Here is a 17993-nt window from a genome sequence, read left to right on the forward strand (position 1 = left end):
GCCAGACCCCAGACTTGGAGCTGTCCAGCTCCTGCCTGCCGCCGCCACTGGCACCTCACCCACCTCATACTCACAACCCAACGTCTACCAGCCACAGGCCTTAACCGGTGACTTGTTTGCATTCTAACCCCTCCTCTTCTCCTTCTCTGTTTCTTCACGGCAGGGTCTCATGTAGCCCAGACAAATCTCAAACTCACTGTGTAGCCGAGGATGACCTTATGTCTGGCCCTCGTGCTCCCACCAACTAAGTGCCTCGGTTCCAGCCCAGCCTGCTTATGTGAGGCTCCGGATCAAACCTACGGCCTTGGCCTGTTAGACACTCCACCAACTGAGCTACATTCCCACTCATCCGCCACCTTCCTGCCACCCTTGGACATCCCTGGCCAGTCACAGGATAACTACCATTCAACCCTTGAAGCCCCAGCACCTAGTTCTTTCTGCCCTGCCAGTCTCACCTGCCAGGCTGTGCAGGTGCTGCGCCGCACAAGGGCGCTCAGCCAGAGGGCGAGTTCCAGCTGACATCTAGCCTTGGGCTCTTCCTTCAGGTATCCGCTTGGTTGTGGGGCTGTGTTCTCCCGCAGATTTGCCCAAAGCCATGTTTGGAATGTCTGTGAACGTGTTGTCTAAGTTACTTCTTGCAGGGGGAGGTAAGGACTGGTCTTCTTTCTGGAAGGTGCCTTTAGCCAAGCTGGTGGCCCTCCCACCAGGCTGAGTCAGAGGACACTGCAGGACTGGCTGTGGCTACTTCTCTTGGGCAAATGGGATAAAGTACCACGAACACCCATCCCTAGCTGTCAGACACCTCCTCACCTGGGCCTCAGCGCCATGCTCCATCTTCTTCAGACTTGCGTTTCTCCTCAGGGGACCGCTCCCCCCCCCCCACAGAGCAGGAAGTGTTGGTGGCCTGAGATGGCTGCTCCTTCTCTAGCTCTCAGCCCCTAAACACAGTCGAAGGCCCTCGCCCTGCTTTTGAGATCTTGAACCAAAAAAAATCTTACAGTAGATAAAATAATAGAATTTTTTAATAAATTTTTTTTTTTCCCAAACAACTTCTTTTGATCTTCACCACACAGGGGCCATGGTGGAGAGGAAAGCTCTCTCCAGCCGACCTAAAAAGTGTCCCGGGTAGACTTAGGAGAAAAGTATTCTTCCTCCAGTGTCAGGAGGCAGATGGAACCGGGTGAGCAGGGCCCAGAAACCGCCTGGTCCTCGCTGAGGCATCTGTCCCAAGATCCTGGGAGGACTGGGGAGGGACGGCTCCCAGGTGGCAGACAAAAGCCCCTCCCGGTCCACTGTGGGTCCTGGAGAGGGGAGCAGCGGCTGCCTGGGGTACCCTGTGCCAGCCTTAGTTGGGGGTGGGGGAGAGTTAATGGCTAGAAATAGGGCGAATGGGACCCGAGCCCGAGCTCTCCTGGGGCTGTCATCCATAAATCAGAACAGCCCGCAAGGCGAATAGAGGCAGCGTGGTCCCCCGGGGGTTGACAGTGGGGAGCAGAGGAGCTTGGGGAGACCAAGGGAGGCAGCAAGGCCAGGGCGGCGGAAAGGGGCGAGGATGGAGCCGGAGCCGCACCTCGGGGGGTGGGGGGACGGGGAATGGAGAGAAGGGGTGCAGGCCCGTGGCCTCTTCTGTCTCTGCATCAGCGCCGCAGTCAGAGGTGATGGGGCGCCAGAAGGAAGAGGCAAAGCACAGGGGTGCGCAGCCTGGCCGAGAGCGCGGCGCCGCGCGAGTCCGGGGGCGCCTGGCACGCCGCGCCGGGGCACGTCTGCTCGCCCCGCCGGTCCTCGCCGCCGTAGCCCCCCCAGTAGTCGTCCTCCGTGGGCGCGTCCCCTCCCTGGCGCGCCCGCGAGTCCTCCTCGGCGGGCAGGTCTCGGTAGAGCGTGGACGGGTCGGCGGGGGGCGCGCCGGCCTCGGCCACGCCGTACAGGTGGTTGGAAGAGCTGTTGCCGCGCGCGCGGCTGCCGGGGCGCGTGGGCGTGGCGGGCGGGCAGGCCTGGAAGTCGGCCTCGCGCAGCGCGCGCAGGTCCCGGCCCTGGCGCTCGGGCGGGCTGGCGCAGGTCACGTCGGAGCTGGACACGCGCGCGCGCTGGAACCAGGCCCAGAGCGGCCGCGCGCGGCAGTCGCACGCCCAGGGGTTGGCGTTGAGCCGCAGGAACTCGAGCGCGGGCAGGTCGGCCAGCGCCTCCCCGGGCAGCGAGGCCAGGCTGTTGTTGAACAGGTAGAGGATGGTGAGGCGGCTGAGGCCGCGGAAGGCCGCGCGGTGCACGCCCTGCAGCCGGTTCCCGTGCAGGAGCAGCCGGTCCAGGCTGCCCAGGCCGCGGAACACGTGCTCCGTGAGCAGCCGCAGGCGGTTCCCGTGGAGGAAGAGGTGGCTCAGGTTGGCCAGGTCTGCGAACAGGTCATCCTGGGGAGGGTGGACAGAGATCAAGTGCTGAGAGACAGGAAGGAGGAGGGCACAGTGGAAGGGCTTGACGGTGTTTTTTTTTTTTGGAGAGCCTCAAAACTAGCTACGTAGGCAAGGGTGACCTTGAACTTCTGTTCCTCCTCCTAAATGCAGGGATTACAGGCAGGCGCCACCACCACGCCAGATTTATGCAGTGCTGGGGTTTGAACCCAGGGCCTTGTGCATGCTAGACAAGCCCTCTGTCTCAGTAGGTAGAACTGAGTAAGTTGAGTCCTGGATTTGAGTTCCTTCATCACTGTACAGTTTGTTAGGAAAAAGCCATGCAGCTGAGATCATTGTCTCCACTCCCCTAAAGAGGACTGAACCCAGCCCGGCAGTACCAACAAGGGCTCTTCACTGTTCCCAGCCCCTTTCTTGCTTTGTTTTTTTTTTCAGGGAAGGATCTTAATCTAGCCCAGGGTGACCTGGAGCTCACTCTGTAGTCCCAGGCTGGGCTCGAACTCACAGTGATCCTTTTCTTCCTCTGCCTCCTGAGTTCTGGGATTAAAGGTGTAAACCACTACACTCGGCTGCCTTTTTTTTTTTTTTTCCCACCTTTACTTTTTTTTTTTTCTTTTTGAGTCAGGGTCTCACTCTAGCCCAGTCTGACTTGGAACTCACTCTGTAGCTCAGGTTAGCTTCAGACTCACTAGGTAACCCAGGCAGATCTCAATCTTGCCATCCTCCAGCTTCAGCCATCTGAGAAACTGGGCTTATCGGCCTGTGCCACGACACCTAAGTCAGCGGAGACTGAGACTCAGATTCAGATTCTGGATTTGGTATGAACCATGTCACTGTTTCTCTCTGTACTGCAGTTTCTCCATCTATAAAATGTAGAGATCAAATGGAGCAGCATGTATTAGGGTGCTTAGGATGATGTTTCCACGTGATAGGAAACTGGATGAGTTAGCCGTTTGTTATCTTGGCCAAGTCAGTGCTGTCTCCAAGCATGCTCTCCCTCTGAAGAGTGGAGATGAGTGATCCTACCTCGTGGGCCTGTTGTGAGGTTCTGAGAAGACGGCTCTGGTGCCGTTCACGTGAGTAGGGTTCTGGGCACAGTGCCTGCACACAGGGATTCTGGCCAGTGACAAAGCCCACAGACTGACTCAACCTGGTTTGCCTTTTTTCCCTAGCTGCTGGGCAAGCTGTTTAACCTCGCTGAGTCTAAGTTCCTTAGCATAACAGGGAGGAAGAAAAGAAGGCCTCAACAGACTGAGTGAAGGTTACACATTAGGATGCTATGGAGAGTGTAGCATGTGGCAGAGGCCCAGCCAACCCCTGAAAGCTCGCGGGAGTCACGGCAGTAGCGCATCTGCTAGAATTCAGTCTGGTCTCTGTTCCTCTAGGAGAGAGGCCCCCAGTGTGGACCCAGAGTTCTGCTGCAGGTTGGGTCACCCAGGAGGCCAGGTATCCCTGCTGCACCCCAGAGGCAGTGAAGGGGGAGGAAGCTGAGGTAGGAGGCACCTAGTGTTACTGACTCCCTGTAGAGGCTGTCCCGCCTGCCTGGGGAGGAGGCATGTTAGTACCGAGGGCAGGCTCAGAATTAGCAGGTGTGGGTGTAATTGTTGGGGTGGGATGGGTAGACTCTGTAGTTTAACTGGCTCACCAGGGAATTCTGAGGGTCAGATAATCTGGGGCTGTAGACACTGGTAGGGCACCTGCTTATCATGCTCAAGGCTCTCACTTACACACACACACACACACACACACACACACACACACACAGACACCATAGCATCTTGGTGTTCGGCTGATTTGGAAGCTAGTACTTCAGGGTTCATCAGCTCAAACCCCTTTTTAAGGAGTTGTGAATTGCAGTTGAGAGATGGAGGCTTGCTACAGAAGCAGCAGCCAGAACCGTCATCTCTTTAGCCTGCTGCCTTGAGGTACTCCCCGAATTGCTGTGGTCAGCTAGGTCCAGGAGGTCTGGCTCTCAGGGACATGAGCATCCTGTATGCTCACACCAACTCACCTCTGGTCTGTTCTCCCACTGTGGCTTTTCCTTTCTCCCCTACTGCTCTGGAAGATGGCCTCCTCTCCATGCCATCCAGGTGCGTGGTCAGAGGCCTCAGGAGGAGCAGGGTGCTGACTCTTAGCCCACACGCACAGCCTCCCCCTTCCTGTGCGACCCCTCTCTGCCTTCCGCCCTCTCTGCGACAGGAACTGCGCCTGCCAAGAGCCCTCCTCTTGGCCACACTGAGATTCATCCTCCTCACCCTTCTTGCTGCAGTGTTCTGCACCTCCCGGTACCACCACCCAGTCTCCATTCAGGTCCTCGGCCGAGGCCCTCACCTCCTTAGCTCCAGCCTCACTCATCTTGCCTCTGCGTCCTCGTCCCTGCCCCACCTATGGTGTGGACTCTGAGTCCTTCACTCAACTCCTCCTTAGGGGTGCTTTTCCTCATGGAGTGTCGGCAAGAGTCGGACACACCCAGAGGTTTATGGCCTGGGGATCAACATGGGGACGTGGGATAGAAAAGCTCGGGTAAATGAACTTCTGGGGACTTGGGGGGAGGATCGTGAAGGGAAGATCAAAGGCTCAGAGACCATTCCCCTCTTTCTTTTGGTCTTTGGACACAAAGTCTCATATGCCCTAAGCTGGCCTCAAACTTGCTATGTAGCTGAGGTTGGCCTTAAACTCTTGATCCTCCTGCCCCCACTTCCCAAGTGTTGAGATTACAGGCATGCAACAACCATGCCAAGCTCCCAGTTTTTGTTTTTTTTTTTAATGCTCACCTCCTTTCCTCTGTGTTTCTCTGGGAAAAATCCTGCCCTCCCTTCTCTGAGCCTCAGCCTTGAGGTCCCCTCCTCTGCTTCTATCCAAGCTGCTACCAAATGTTACCATCACTTCCTGGGCTGCAGCTCTCAAATCTGGCCCCTTCCATGGTCTCTCCACCCTTAAAATTGTTCTGTGTGCATTAATAAGCTCTTGGCTTTCTCGGCCCATCCTTCCCCCACTGCCCTCTCCACCACCCCCTCCCTCTGGGCTGAGTGTGTGTGCTAAAGTCGTCCTCTTCCATTTGAGAAGCCACATCTCCCTCGACTCCTGCCTGGCTGCTTCACAGCTTTCTGTATCCATTTGGAATCTAAAGGAAGCATCCCTGCCCCACCCCCCCTCCCTGAGAGCATCCAGTGCTCAACCTTGCTTTCCTCCAACCTCCTAGCTCCTGGCCTTGGTACTAATTACTCCTATCAGCTGCTGGACTGTGTGACCTTGGGCAGCTCCAGGCACCACTCTGGGCCTCAGTATTTTCATCTGTGAAGCAAGTTGACTTGGAGTGGTTGATTTACTAATTTTGACTTGGCAAGCCCTGGAATATACCTCACTCATTCAGAAAAGCCGTGCTGTGCGTGTGTGCTCTGTGCCAGGCACCCCCGCTCGAGGGGCTCACCGGTCCACAGTGGGCGTCATCGTCACCGTCATCATAGGCGTCAGCAGGTGACTTACTAAGTTCTCACTGTGTTCTAAGCCCTGTGCCACACAGATCCTTAGCTTAATCACCAGCCCCTTGAGAGAGATGCAGTGATTATCGCCATTTGAAGACTAGAGGTGGGGCTCACAGAGGGTAAGCCACTTGCTAAGAGCCCAACAGCTAATGTGGGCATGGACTTTAGAGGCAGGAATCTGAACACCTGTCCTTTGGAGTCTGACAGAACTCGGCCAAGCTCAGGCTGTCTCTTAACAGCCGATGACCTTAGAGTTGGTACATCACCATTAGATGTTAAACAATAGCTGCCATTCATTGCATACACACACTGTATTCTTAAGTATTTTCTCCTTTCATCCTCACAACAACCCCTCTCCTCAGGGACAGGCCATTATCTCTCTCAGATGGGTCCATGGAGGTTCAGAGTGGTTAAATAGCCTACACAAAGCCACACAGCACATTAGAGGTGGGGGTTGGGTTCAAACTCAGATCTGTGTGTACACCAGAACTGGTCCTAAAAACTAAACAAGCCACCGTGATCACAAAAGCAGAAGTGGCAGCTTTACTTCTGGCCAACCTACAACAGGAAATCAGCTCCAACGGAGCAGGGATATTATTTTTGCTCACCCCTAACTCCCTGGCACCCTGTACGCTGCCTGGCACTCAGGAAGGAGGTTGGTGAATGAATTCACCTGGCACTATTCCAGGCACACAGCAGAGAGTCCCTGAGAGCCTCAAGCCATTTCCATGTGTACCTGCCACACTGCACCACAGAATCTCCGCCAAAGCTCTCTTTGGGGGCTGGCCCAGCTCCATCCTGGGTCACACCTGCTCCCTGTGGATCTCACCCCAACCACATGTTTCCTCGCTTGCCTGTGGCGTCTCCCAGCCTAGTTCCGACGGGAGTTCACAGGCAGGGGCTGTCTCTTTCTTTCCCTATAAAAGGCCAGGTGTGAAGATGCTTTCTTCCCATAATGCCCTGAGCTGCTCAAACTGGGGTTGTGCAGAACAAATACTTTCTGGTTCAGAAGACCTTAGTGACCCTGTGAGGTCCCACTGCTCAGGCCTGTGCTCATCCTCTGCTTGATTACTGTTCTTGGCCCAAAGATCAATGCGGACAGAGTCATAATAATGTTGTCTCTGGACAGTACATGTGTATAGCTGTGTGCTCCGTACATTAGCTGATTTGTTCCTCACAGCCACTCTTTCTGGAGGCATTCTGTGTGTGTGTGTGTGTGTGTATGTGTGTGTGTGTATGCATGTGTGCACACATTCATGTTTGGGCCAGAGGAAAACTTAGGGTATCATTCCTTTAGACACTGTCACCCTTTTTTTGAGAGAGGGCCTCTCACAGGGGAACTCACCAAGTAAGTTAGATTAGATTGGTTGGCTATTAATCTCAGAGACCTGGCTATCCCAGCCTCCCCAGTTCTGCGATTACAAACACATACCATCATGCCTTGGTTTTTTTTTTTAATATAGATTTGGGGGCCAGGTGTGGTGGCCCATGCCTTTAATCCCAGTACTCAAGAGGCTGAAGTAGGAGGACTGTTGTGAGTTCAAGGCTATCCTGGAACAACAGAATGAATTCCAGTTCAGCCTGGGCTAGAGTGAGACCCTGCCTCAAAGATGAACCAACAAACAATTCCAACCAACCCGACAACAAGCCAAGCATCCCTACTCAGAAAATCTGAAATCTAAAATGCTCTAAAATCTAAAACGTTTGGATCACTGAAGTCACAAGTGGGAGATTCCACACTATGAAGCTTTGTTTCATGTATAGAATTATTGAACATGAGTGAATCACCTTTAGGCTTTGTATACAGGTATACATGAAACATCATAAATTTTGTGCTGAGGGCTGGAGAGATAGCTTAGCAGTTAAGGCACTTTCTGGCAAAGCCAAAGGACCTAGGTTCAATTCCCCAGGACCCACATAAGCCAGATGCACAAGGTGGTACATGTGTCTGGAGTTTGTTTGCAGCAGCTGGAGGCCCTGACACACCCATCTCCCTCTCTGCCTCTTCCTCTCTCACTCTTAAATAAATAAATGAAACAAATTTTGTGCTGAGACTTGGGTTCCCCACAAGCTATCTCACAATGTGTATGCAGATAGCCCAAAATCTAAAAACTCTGAAATCTAAAAACACATCTGGTCCCCGGCATTTCAGCTCATAATACTCAATCTGTAATAATAATTACAGTGCCCCATGGCCTATGCTAAATGCCTCTCATTTTAATCCCCATGAAACTTCTAGATAGGTTACTTATTAAGTTTCCAGTTTAGAGATATGGATGTGTAGACAGAATGAGGAGTTTGTCCAAAGCTGTACAGGGAGCAGGCTCCAAGGCATGTATTTTAAAAAATGAATCCGCAGGGCTGGGGATGTGGCTGGGCTGGTGGAACATTTGCCTGGCATACATGAACCACAGCATGGCATAAACAGGATGTGGAGTACAGGTCTGTAATCCCAGCCCTTGGGAGGTGGAGGTAGGAGGATCAAAATTCAGCATCATCTTTGTGTACACAGAGAGTTCAAGGCCAGCCTAGGCTACATGGAACCCTGTCTCAAAACAACCACTACCATAACAGCAACAACAAAAATGAGCCCATTCAGCGATTTAGAGTTCCATCACCTTGAATTTTGACCAGGGTAGGCAGTGCAGGTGGAAGTCTCTGGCTGTGAGGCCGTAGACACCACGTGTGTGTTCTGTGTCACTGCTGGTTGGTCCTGTCTGTCTCTGTCTCCAGGCTGTTTGAGGTTCTGCTCAGTGGTGAGCCCAGTGATCACCAATCACAGGGACAATGGTTTCAGGGACTTATCTTTTGGGGCTGCGACATATCCACAAAGTTCTCAGGACCCCTAGCATCCACTCCTCCTTTGTTGACTATACAGTGAAAACATCTCCTACTGGAGCTGGAGGACTGAGATGAGGTGGCTGAGGACACTGCGTAACCATGTGGTTCTTGGTAAGCATAAGAGAAAGGGGATAGTGTGTTTGGATTGTACCCATGGCTGCTGAATAATCCTAAAAGTTGACCCAAATCTCCAGGATGGGGTTCATGCTGGGACACTGCACTGAAACCAGTGTTAAATAAGGCTCATTATAAAAAGAAAAAGCAACCTTTGAACAAGCATTTATATAGCTCTTACTGTATGCCACGCACTATTCTAAGTTTTTTACACATTATTCATGCACTGAATGATGTAAAAGCCCTGGGAGGTGGATGCTTGTGCTGCCTCTGCTTTACGGATGGGAAAACTGAGGCTCAGGTTTCAGCACTGTCACACACTTGTAAATTGTGCGGTCGGTGCCTGTGAAGGTCTTAGCCAACACTGCGTGTCCCCATTATGGGCTAGCGGCTGCTGTGCTTGCTGTCGTTCCTCAGGCAATGATAACTGAAGACAGACTTCCAGCTAGCATGCATTTTGCTGGCCCCTCCCCCACTTGAACACTGTCTGTGAACCAGAGAGTGGTTTGCCTGCTGCTGTATTCCGTGGGTGCCCCGTACATGTCTGCTAAGTGATCATTCTCTACTGCTATTATGAGCATTTTCATCTCAGGCACGATTTTCCAGCCTGCAGATTGTCGACCAGCAGGGCACCAGCCCTGGGTAGGGAGGAGTCTGGGACTTTCAGGCTCAGGTAGGGAGGGAAGATTTGGGTCATCTTGGCCCCTTCCAGCCAGAGGCTTTGCAGCCTGGGAAGGTTTCCTCCTAGGTGGTTAGGAGAGTGGGTTATTGCTTCCTGGGGAAACTGAATGGGAGGGTTTGACTGTCAGACAGTCAGTATAACAACAATAATAAACAATAATTAGATCAATAATAATAACAATAAATAACAATTACTGTTACTCTCCTTTTCTTGTTTCTAGAGTGTCCACTTTCCAGCTATATAACAGTTTCACCCTGTGTTTTTTTCTTGTTCCCTTGTACTGATAGGAAAGTAGAAGTGGTGGCGGTTCCCTTGTGCTCACCTAGGAAGAGTGCAAACTCCCGAGACCCCATTTCAATGGCTCTGCCCTCTTGACTAACTTTCATGAGAGGTGGGAGGACTTGTGGGGCACATGAAAAAAGATCCTGGAAAGGCCTCTGGGCTGGGGAAATGAGAGATCACAGAAAGACACACACACAGCCAGACAGACACGGGGGAGCGTGCTGAGTGGGAGCACGGAGGGAGACAGACAGAAGAGGCAGAGGAGACTGTGATGCAGGCAAGTTAGGAGGAGGACAGAGAGATGGAAGGAGACTGATGGACAGGCTGAGGCTGATGTTCACAGTAGACAGAGCAGAGACCCTGGAGAATGTGAGAGGGACAGAGAGGCTGAGGTAGGATTGCTGTGAGTTCAAGGCCAGCCTGGGTTAGTGAGACCCTACTTCAAAAACCAAAACCCAAACCAAAATAACAACAAAAAGAATAGGGCCAGAGAGATGGGGATTCTGGGGCAGAACAGGTAGCCCGGGGAGACCGGCGGGCCACCTAAGCGGGAGGTGGAAGAGCGGAGCTCACCTGAAGATGGAGCAGGCTGTTCTCCTGGAGGTAGAGGTACTGCAGGCTGACCAGGCCGCGGAAGATGTTGCCTGGCAGGCTGCTGAGCTGGCAGCGGTAGAGGTGCAGGGACTGCAGCCGCTCCAGGCCCTGGAAGGTGTCGGGCTCTAGGGAGCGCAAGTGCCTGTTGTCGCCGAGGTCCAGCTCCTCCAGGGCCTGCAGGTGGCGGAAGGTGCCCGGGTAGATGGTGGAGAGGTTGTTGGAGAAGAGCCACAGGGTGAGCAGGTTGGGCCCAAAGGTGCCCGGCCGCAGCGAACGGATGAGGTTATTCTGAAGGAAGAGTCGCTGAGTGCTGGGTGGCAGGGACAGTGGCACCGAGGAGAAGTTGTTAGCCTGGCAGCTCACGGTGGGTGGGGACGAGTAGCAGGTGCAGAGCATGGGGCAGCTGGGGGCCACTCGGGGCAGGGCCAGGAGCAGCAGCAGGCAGGCCGAGGCAGGACCTGTCCAGAAAGGGAAGTGAAGATTCGCTGGGTGGGTGGGTGAGCTGTGAGGCACGAGTGCCCACCAGCCGCCGCCTCCCACCCGCCGGGGTCTGGAGGCAGCCCCAGGATGCAGCCTCTGAGTCTGAAGAGGCCTGGCTACCTCACATTGCTCTCCACACAATTTTAAAGTTTTCAGCCCCTCCTTCGTTTTTGAGACAGGGTCTCATGGAGCCCAGGCTGGCCTCTAATTTGCTCTGCAGTTGAGGATGACCTTGAACTTCTGACCCTCCTGCCCCCTCCGCCTCAGTGCTGTAATTTACAGGTGTGTACCGCCAGGCCTGGCTTACATAGGGCTGAGGCTTACACTCGGGGCTTCATCCATGTTAGACAAGCATTCTTCCAACTGAGCTACATCCTCAGCTCACAAATATTTTTGAGAGAAATGATACCAAGAGGACTTTGAAGACAAGACTGTGATGTATTTAAAGTTGTTTGCTGAGTGAATGTCTTTTCATTCTTGTTTGCAGTTGTGTTTTTTTTTTCTTTCTTTCTTTTTTGTTTGTTTGTTTTTTGAGGTAGGGTCTTACTGGAGCTCAGGCTGACCTGGAATTTGTTGTGTATCTCAGCTATCCTCCTACTTCTGCCTCCCAAGTGCTGGGATTAAAGGCATGTGCCACCATGCCCAGCCTCTGTTTTCAGTTGTATGTTTATCTTTGTGTGTGTATGTGATGTGTACATGTGTTCTTATGAGTGCATGCATGTGCTACGGAGCATGCGCCAGCACACGCACATGGAGATCAGAGGATAGCCTCGAGTGTTGGGCCTAGCCTTTCGCCTTGTTTGAAGCAGGGTCTCTTCTTGTTCACCACTGCTTATGCCAGGCTAGATGGCCCACATGCTTCCAGAATTCTCCTGTGCTGGTATTGATGCACACACACCACCATATTCAGCTTGAGGTGGGTTCTGACCTCACACTGAAAGTACTTTGCCCACCGAGCTGTCTCCCCAGCCCAATTGCGGTATGTTTGGCCTTGTTTAAAGATAAAGGTCACAAGATTAAGGGTCACTGTTTCCCGGCCTCGGTATTGCGGTGGGCTGGGTGTGCAGTGGGGTGTGGGCAGTTCTCTTCAGGGTGTTGAGCTGCAGTTCTGTCTTCTAACTACCAGATGCCAGTAGCACCCTGCCCCCAGTTGTGACAATCAAAATGTCTCCAGACATACCAAATGTCCTCTGGGAGCAAAAGCAGCCCACTCAAGAATGATGTGAGCCAACTTGAGACCCTTTGTGAATCTAAGGCTTGTGGGAGACAGCCTCCTTCCTGCAAGCTTCAAGCTTCACTGTGGAAGACCCTCAGCCTTTCCACTCTAGAAGGAGCCTGAGGGACCAGGGCAGGACCACCAATTATGGGCAATAGCACCAGTGGAAAGAATGCAGAATTAGAATGACCCTCCCAGTGGAAACAGCCTGGAAGGAAACTGCATCCTTATCTCAGCCTCTACCACTCAAAATCTCCTTCAAGAGTTTGCTATTTCAGAGGCGTAGGGCTTTAGGCAGAGGTAGGTGAGTTGAGGGCCACCTGGAGGCTACATAATGAATTCCAGGTTAGTCTGGGCTAGAGTGAGACCCTACTTCGAACCCCCTCCCACCAAAAAAAAAAGTTTTGTTACTTTGGGGGAGAGGGAGGGTTATGCAAGCATTCATGAGAACCTGAGTTTGGCTCTCCAGCACCCATATAAATATGAGTAGGCTTGGAGGTCACCTGCAATCCCAGTATTCAGGAGGCAGAGCCAGGGGATTCTTGGGGCAAGCTGGCTAACTGGACTAGTTGAATCCGTGTTCTCTGATCAAGTGAGAGACCCTGGCTCAGTAAATCAGTCAATCAAACACACACACACATACACACATGCACCACAACCCCCTCCCCCCCATAACTTTTGGAAGTTGGATCTGGCTCATCCTTCTTATGTCATAGATGGGAAGCAGGCCCAGGGAGGCCCAGGGCCCTGGGGGCTGAAGTGTTGAATGTGGATACCCGCGTTTCTGCATGGTAGCAAGAGGTGCGGACGTTCTTCCACCCAGCCCTGCTCCTTGCCCTGTTGCCCTCATGGGAGCAGGTACAGGTGCTGGCTGGAATCAGATTGACCTCTGCCCTTATCACCATTACCAGCAGACAGCTTTGCTGGAAGAGGGAGGAGCCTGCACCCCAAAGCCAGACAGCCATCCCAGTGCATGCACCTCAGCAGCTGAGCTCCAAGCCATGCTGATGGCCTTAGAAGGCCAAGGGAGGCAGTCTGGTTCTTGGGCTCAAGGAACTACAGTCTTGGGGTTCCTAGTGGTTTTGGGGGCACTTTGGAATGGGTGACTTTGAGTGCTAGACTAAGACTGCAAACCATGCTTTGAGTGTGATGTCTCACGCTGCTGAGGCTGAGTGTGGATGAAGGTGTACCTACCTGAGTGTGATCTGGGGGACAGTGTGAGTCAGGTGCTCTTGACAGGAGGTACCGGGGAGCGTTGGTATGACACTCTCCTGTAAGACTCTGCTGAGGAGTGCCACCCTGATGCAGAGTGGGGAGCCCAGGCCCCACAAGGGGTGCTCCTCAGCTCTTCACTTTCAGGCACCACTCAGGGCCGCCCCAGCCCCACTGCATGTGCGTGTCCCTGGCCCCTCCTAACACGATGGTGCGTGAGAGTGTGTGCTGGCGGTCCTCCGCGCGCGTGTGTGAGTGCCGGCCCCGTGCGTGTGTAGGCTGGGTGTGATGTAATACTCAGTGACACAGCGCGGCTGTTCCATGCGTTCACACCACCTCCGCGTTCCTCGGCCCTTCTCACCCCTCCCCCGTGCGGCGGTTCACGATCACTTTCTCCTCCGGAGCCACGTGGGGTGGAGGAGCATGTCTTTCACCCCTGATCTGAACCAGGAAGGAGTGAGGTGTGGGAGTCCAGTGGGGGACTTTAGGTGGGTTTTCGGACCGCTGAGATTTGGGGATTAAAGTCGGAGATCTTAGAGCTTCAAAGATACCCCAGGTTGATCTGGCTCTATTCTATGGAGGTGACCAACTGGGACTCAGAGAGGGCAAACAACTTACCCAAGGTCACACAGCAAAGTGGCGCAGGGAAAAGGCCAGAGAAAGACTGTCCAGCTGCCTAGCTAGGGCATGCCCCATTACTGTCCAAGTCACCCTCTGAGCCCTGCCTTTCCAAGTACTTTACACCAAAGGAACCAAATCCTTCTCTGATCCCTTAATCCCACCCCTAGCCACAAGAGTGTAAGCTCTGATGGCTGTCTGGTCCCACCCCCAACCCTAGGATTTTGGGGCTCTTCCTGTACCTCCTGGACTATTATCCCCCATGAGTCAAGGACCACTTCTCTGGTCCTAGGTTCTGTTCCAGACTGAACTCAGTACCGGCAGGGGCTGAGTCCCCCACCCCATTCTTCTTGTTCACAGCTCATTGGCTGGCTGCCCACTTACAGCAGCGGCTCCTCTCTTTGCCCACCCCCTCCCCCGTGTTCCTGATGCCCCTCTCCTTGTCTTTGCCTCATTAGGACTCACCTCCCTAGCCAGGGTGGTATTCCCTGAAGACTGTTTGAGGAGGGACCCTGAGCCGGCCCCTCTATGACAGCTGCTGCGTAACAGTGACTCTGTTGCCATTTCTGGCCTTAGCTGCCGTGTGAAGCAGCTGTAACCCAAGGAGCCTCATCCATAATTCAGGCTGCGGCTCTCAGTGGAGGAAAGGAGGAGGGGAAGGTGGGGCCTCTGGGCTTCTCTGCCCCCAGGCAGGGTCGGAGTGGGCACTCCAGGCAGAAGCAAGGTGGGGTGCTGGGAGAGCGCCATTTTCTCTCCCTCTTTTCCCTGCCCTCTCTCCTGTCCCATGTGTGCCCCTTTCCCTCCCCCACGTCTCCTCCCCACACTCCACTTTTCCTGGTTCTTCACAGGCACGCCTTCCCTCCAGGCCCTCCATGAGGACCACAGCTCCACTCCTGCTCCCCATTTTGTGGGCCCTGGACAAGTTGCAAAGAGCATCAGAGGTAGAGTGGAGATCCTCAACCACCATCTAGAGCAAGCCCCTAAAGGCAAGTCACAGGGAGCATAGCTGAGGGATGGAGAGCATAAGGGCTCCCTTCTGAGTGACCGAGCTCTCCTGTCCTCAGCTCTCGCCCGCCCCCCCCCCCCCCCGCTGTGCAGCCCAGGCGGAGAGAAGTTCTTTTTGTTAGCCTACTCTGCTCACTCCCTCCTCTGAAGTCAGAAGGCTAACCGGAGATTCAGAGGAGCGTGGAGCAGGGACAGGGAAGAGGCCATTTGCTACTGAGCACCTACTGTGTGCACATGCGAGGCATGCACAGAATACAGTCTGTCACGACCCCTGGGGAGGTCAATAGTAGAAGGGTCCCAACCTGCAAGGGAAGGGAGAAAGGCTTGGGCCAGGCGGTGAGTATAATGCAGGATCCAGATCAGCAGGCATCTATCAGATGCCAGGTCAGAAGACACTGTCTAAGCTTGCTTTGAAGGCACCTCCCCCCACCAGATCCACAAAACACACCTCTGGAGGTGAAGGGAGGACAGACTGCCCAGGAATCTAGGCCTGGGCAGCTGTTTGGTTATTAAGGGTCATGGCCAGGAAGGGACTCTGGCTTCCTCTTCTGGGCTCTAGGGGACAGGACAGCAGATTTAGGAGTCAAGAGGTGACAAGTGACCAAAGATAGGGTCAGAGGAGGGAAGAGAGAGAGAGAGGGAGAGAGAGAGAGAGAGAGAGAGAGAGAGGGAGACCAGAACATGGTATTGATTCCGGAAGGCTCAGGTGCCTGGAGCCAGAGAGGATCCACTCACCAAGGGATCATTGTCAAGGTCCAAGGGCTGCCAGACCTTGGAATACCCAGCCCCTCAAAGTTGGTCGGTACCAACTATTAGGCCACTGGGTGGAGGAACTGAGGTGGACTAGGGTTGGAGGCAGAAATCAGGATGCCACCTCATGGGCCAGAAATGTCCCAGGAGAAGTGGACCTGCCTCTGGCTCTGGTAGGTGGGTCCAAGACAGAAGCACCATCTCCACACCCCATGGGCTGCCTCAGGAAGGGCCTGGGCCTGCCAGGCAGATGCTGAGGGGGCAGGGGCTGATGATGTGGGGGTTCTGGAGTGGGATGGGGACAATGGTGATGCCAGTGACGCAGGGGCCTGGGGAGGCCCTGATGTGAGTGACTGGGGTTTGAAGCTGCTGCAAACCGCTTCTCACTCTGCCAGAATATAACACCCCAAAATAAGCAGCCACTGTGGGGAGGCAGGATCCGACGACGCCGGGGCTTTGAGATATAAATGGAAGCACTGAGCCAGCCAGGATGCCCACCTCGAGAAGACTGCCACCCTGATGGAAAGTCCTTACCCTGCTTTCACGGTTACCCAAGGCTCTAAGCTCAAGGTCCCAGGGCTGGCCCACCTGCCACTCCTGACAGAAGAGAAGTGACAGGCAGGCGCTTTGGAATGGAGGGTCACCACGTGGAAGTGGTTACCAGAGCCTCTTTGTCTCCTCCCTGGGCAGCACCCACCCCACATCCTTTTCTCTTTCTTCTTCCCCTCCTGCTCTTACTACCATGCCGAGCCTCCTCCAGTCCCTCTCCGTATATGATCCTTGCTGGCCCCAACCCTTGTGCCCATCCTTGACCATGTTCCCTGTGACCATCCCCATCTCTCCCCTCCATCCTCAGCCTCTGCTTCCAGTTTCCAGGGCTCCAGGACTCACTCTTCCACTCATTCTAGGTCGCTATGCCTTGGGGATGCCGCTCCTGAGTAGGTCCCCCGCCCCGCCCTACGCTTTCCTGGGTCTCCCTCTGGACCCCACTTCCCTCCAAGCTTTCCCTTCTAACCTTTATTCTGTATCCTGCCCCTCCCCCACCCGACCATCCTCCTTTTCCCTCCCCACTTCCCCAGACACTTTCCTCATCTCTGGCTCCCCTTCTAGATTCTCCTCCCTCCGACCCTTACCTACCCCTCCAGCCCTCCCCCCTCCAGCCCACACCCTTGTCTGTCATTCAATCCTTGGAACTAGCCTCTTTCTAGCCCTCCATCTGTCCTAGCAGGGAGGGCGATTTGGAGAGACCTCAGCGCCCGCTACCTTCCCCGACAGCCCCCCGCCCACATGGCTTGTCCTCCCAGGTGACTGGAAAGTGCTGAGACACTGGCACCAGGAGTTGCTGAGTAGGCGCTTCCCCAGCCGGCCGGAGTCCGGACCGTCCCCCGGAGCAGGTGGAGCCCGGACAAGGGAACCTGAGCCTCCTTCCATCCCCTCCGGGTCCGCTTCTCCCGGCCTCCCACATCCCTCCGTGGTCACGAGCTCCTGGCACACTCCCGCAAGCTCCAAGCCGGTGCTCTCCTGCGGCGGGCAGTCTTGGGTTTGGAGGTTCGGCTCCGAAGCTAAGCGTTTTGCCTCCCCAGTGCTCCCACCCCCTCCACTGCCCCACTCTTGCGCCCGGGGCATAGAAAGGCACCCCCTTCCTAGGATGCACTCTCGCGCCGGCCGGGGTCCCTACCTTGCAGCAGGCGCCCCAGCCCGGGCAGCATCTTGTCTCGACGCTCGGGGGAGGGGGCGGCTGGGGGGGAGGGCGCTGCCACTCGCTCCCTGAGCCCGCCGGACGGACGGCGGGGACTCCGCGGGGCTCCGGGGGAGGACCCGGGAGTCCCCGGGCTACGTGGCCGGGTCGTGGCTCTCTATCCTGCGCCCCGGGGGCTGTGAGTCTTGGGAGGAGCCATCGGCCCCGACGGGACGGAGCGGGGTGCGACCGGGTGGGGAGGGCTGGGTCGGCCCCTGGCGCGCAGTGTCCGCGCCCCCTTCAGCAGCGCGGCCCCGCAGGGAGTGGGTCGGTCCTTCTGTCCGTGCGCCCCAGCCGCTCGCCGCGAGAGAGCGGGACTGCGAGGAAGCGCTACCCCCTCCTTCCCGCACTCGCTGGCTCCTCCCTCGCTTCCCGGCTTTGCCGACTTAACCCTTTGCTAGCCGGTAGGAGGCTGGAGAGGTTCTCCGTCTAGCCTACTCGTCGGCTCTCTCCCAGCCTCGGGGGAGCCACAGGCCGGGGCTCCCACCGCCTTAGGCACGCCGCGCTTCTAGAGAAACATTCTTCTCGGCTGGGAGGGGGTGCGGTTGTGTCTGGGAACTCCTTGTCCCTGTCA

General features: G+C 55.0%; 1 protein-coding gene across 1 annotated transcript; it reads right to left on the bottom strand.

Moving 5' to 3' along the window:
* Positions 1–1004: 1004 nt before the first annotated feature.
* Positions 1005–17956, bottom strand: Rtn4rl2 (reticulon 4 receptor like 2). Its single transcript, XM_004667729.2, has 3 exons — positions 17360–17956; positions 10380–10858; positions 1005–2402 (listed from the first exon to the last, which is right to left on the bottom strand). The coding sequence occupies exons 1-3, from the start codon at positions 17388–17390 to the stop codon at positions 1650–1652; spliced, it is 1263 nt and encodes a 420-aa protein (XP_004667786.1). The 5' UTR covers positions 17391–17956; the 3' UTR covers positions 1005–1649.
* Positions 17957–17993: the final 37 nt, after the last annotated feature.

The sequence above is a fragment of the Jaculus jaculus genome, chromosome 1 (assembly GCF_020740685.1).
Source record: "Jaculus jaculus isolate mJacJac1 chromosome 1, mJacJac1.mat.Y.cur, whole genome shotgun sequence".
NCBI classification, from domain to species: Eukaryota; Metazoa; Chordata; class Mammalia; order Rodentia; family Dipodidae; genus Jaculus; species Jaculus jaculus.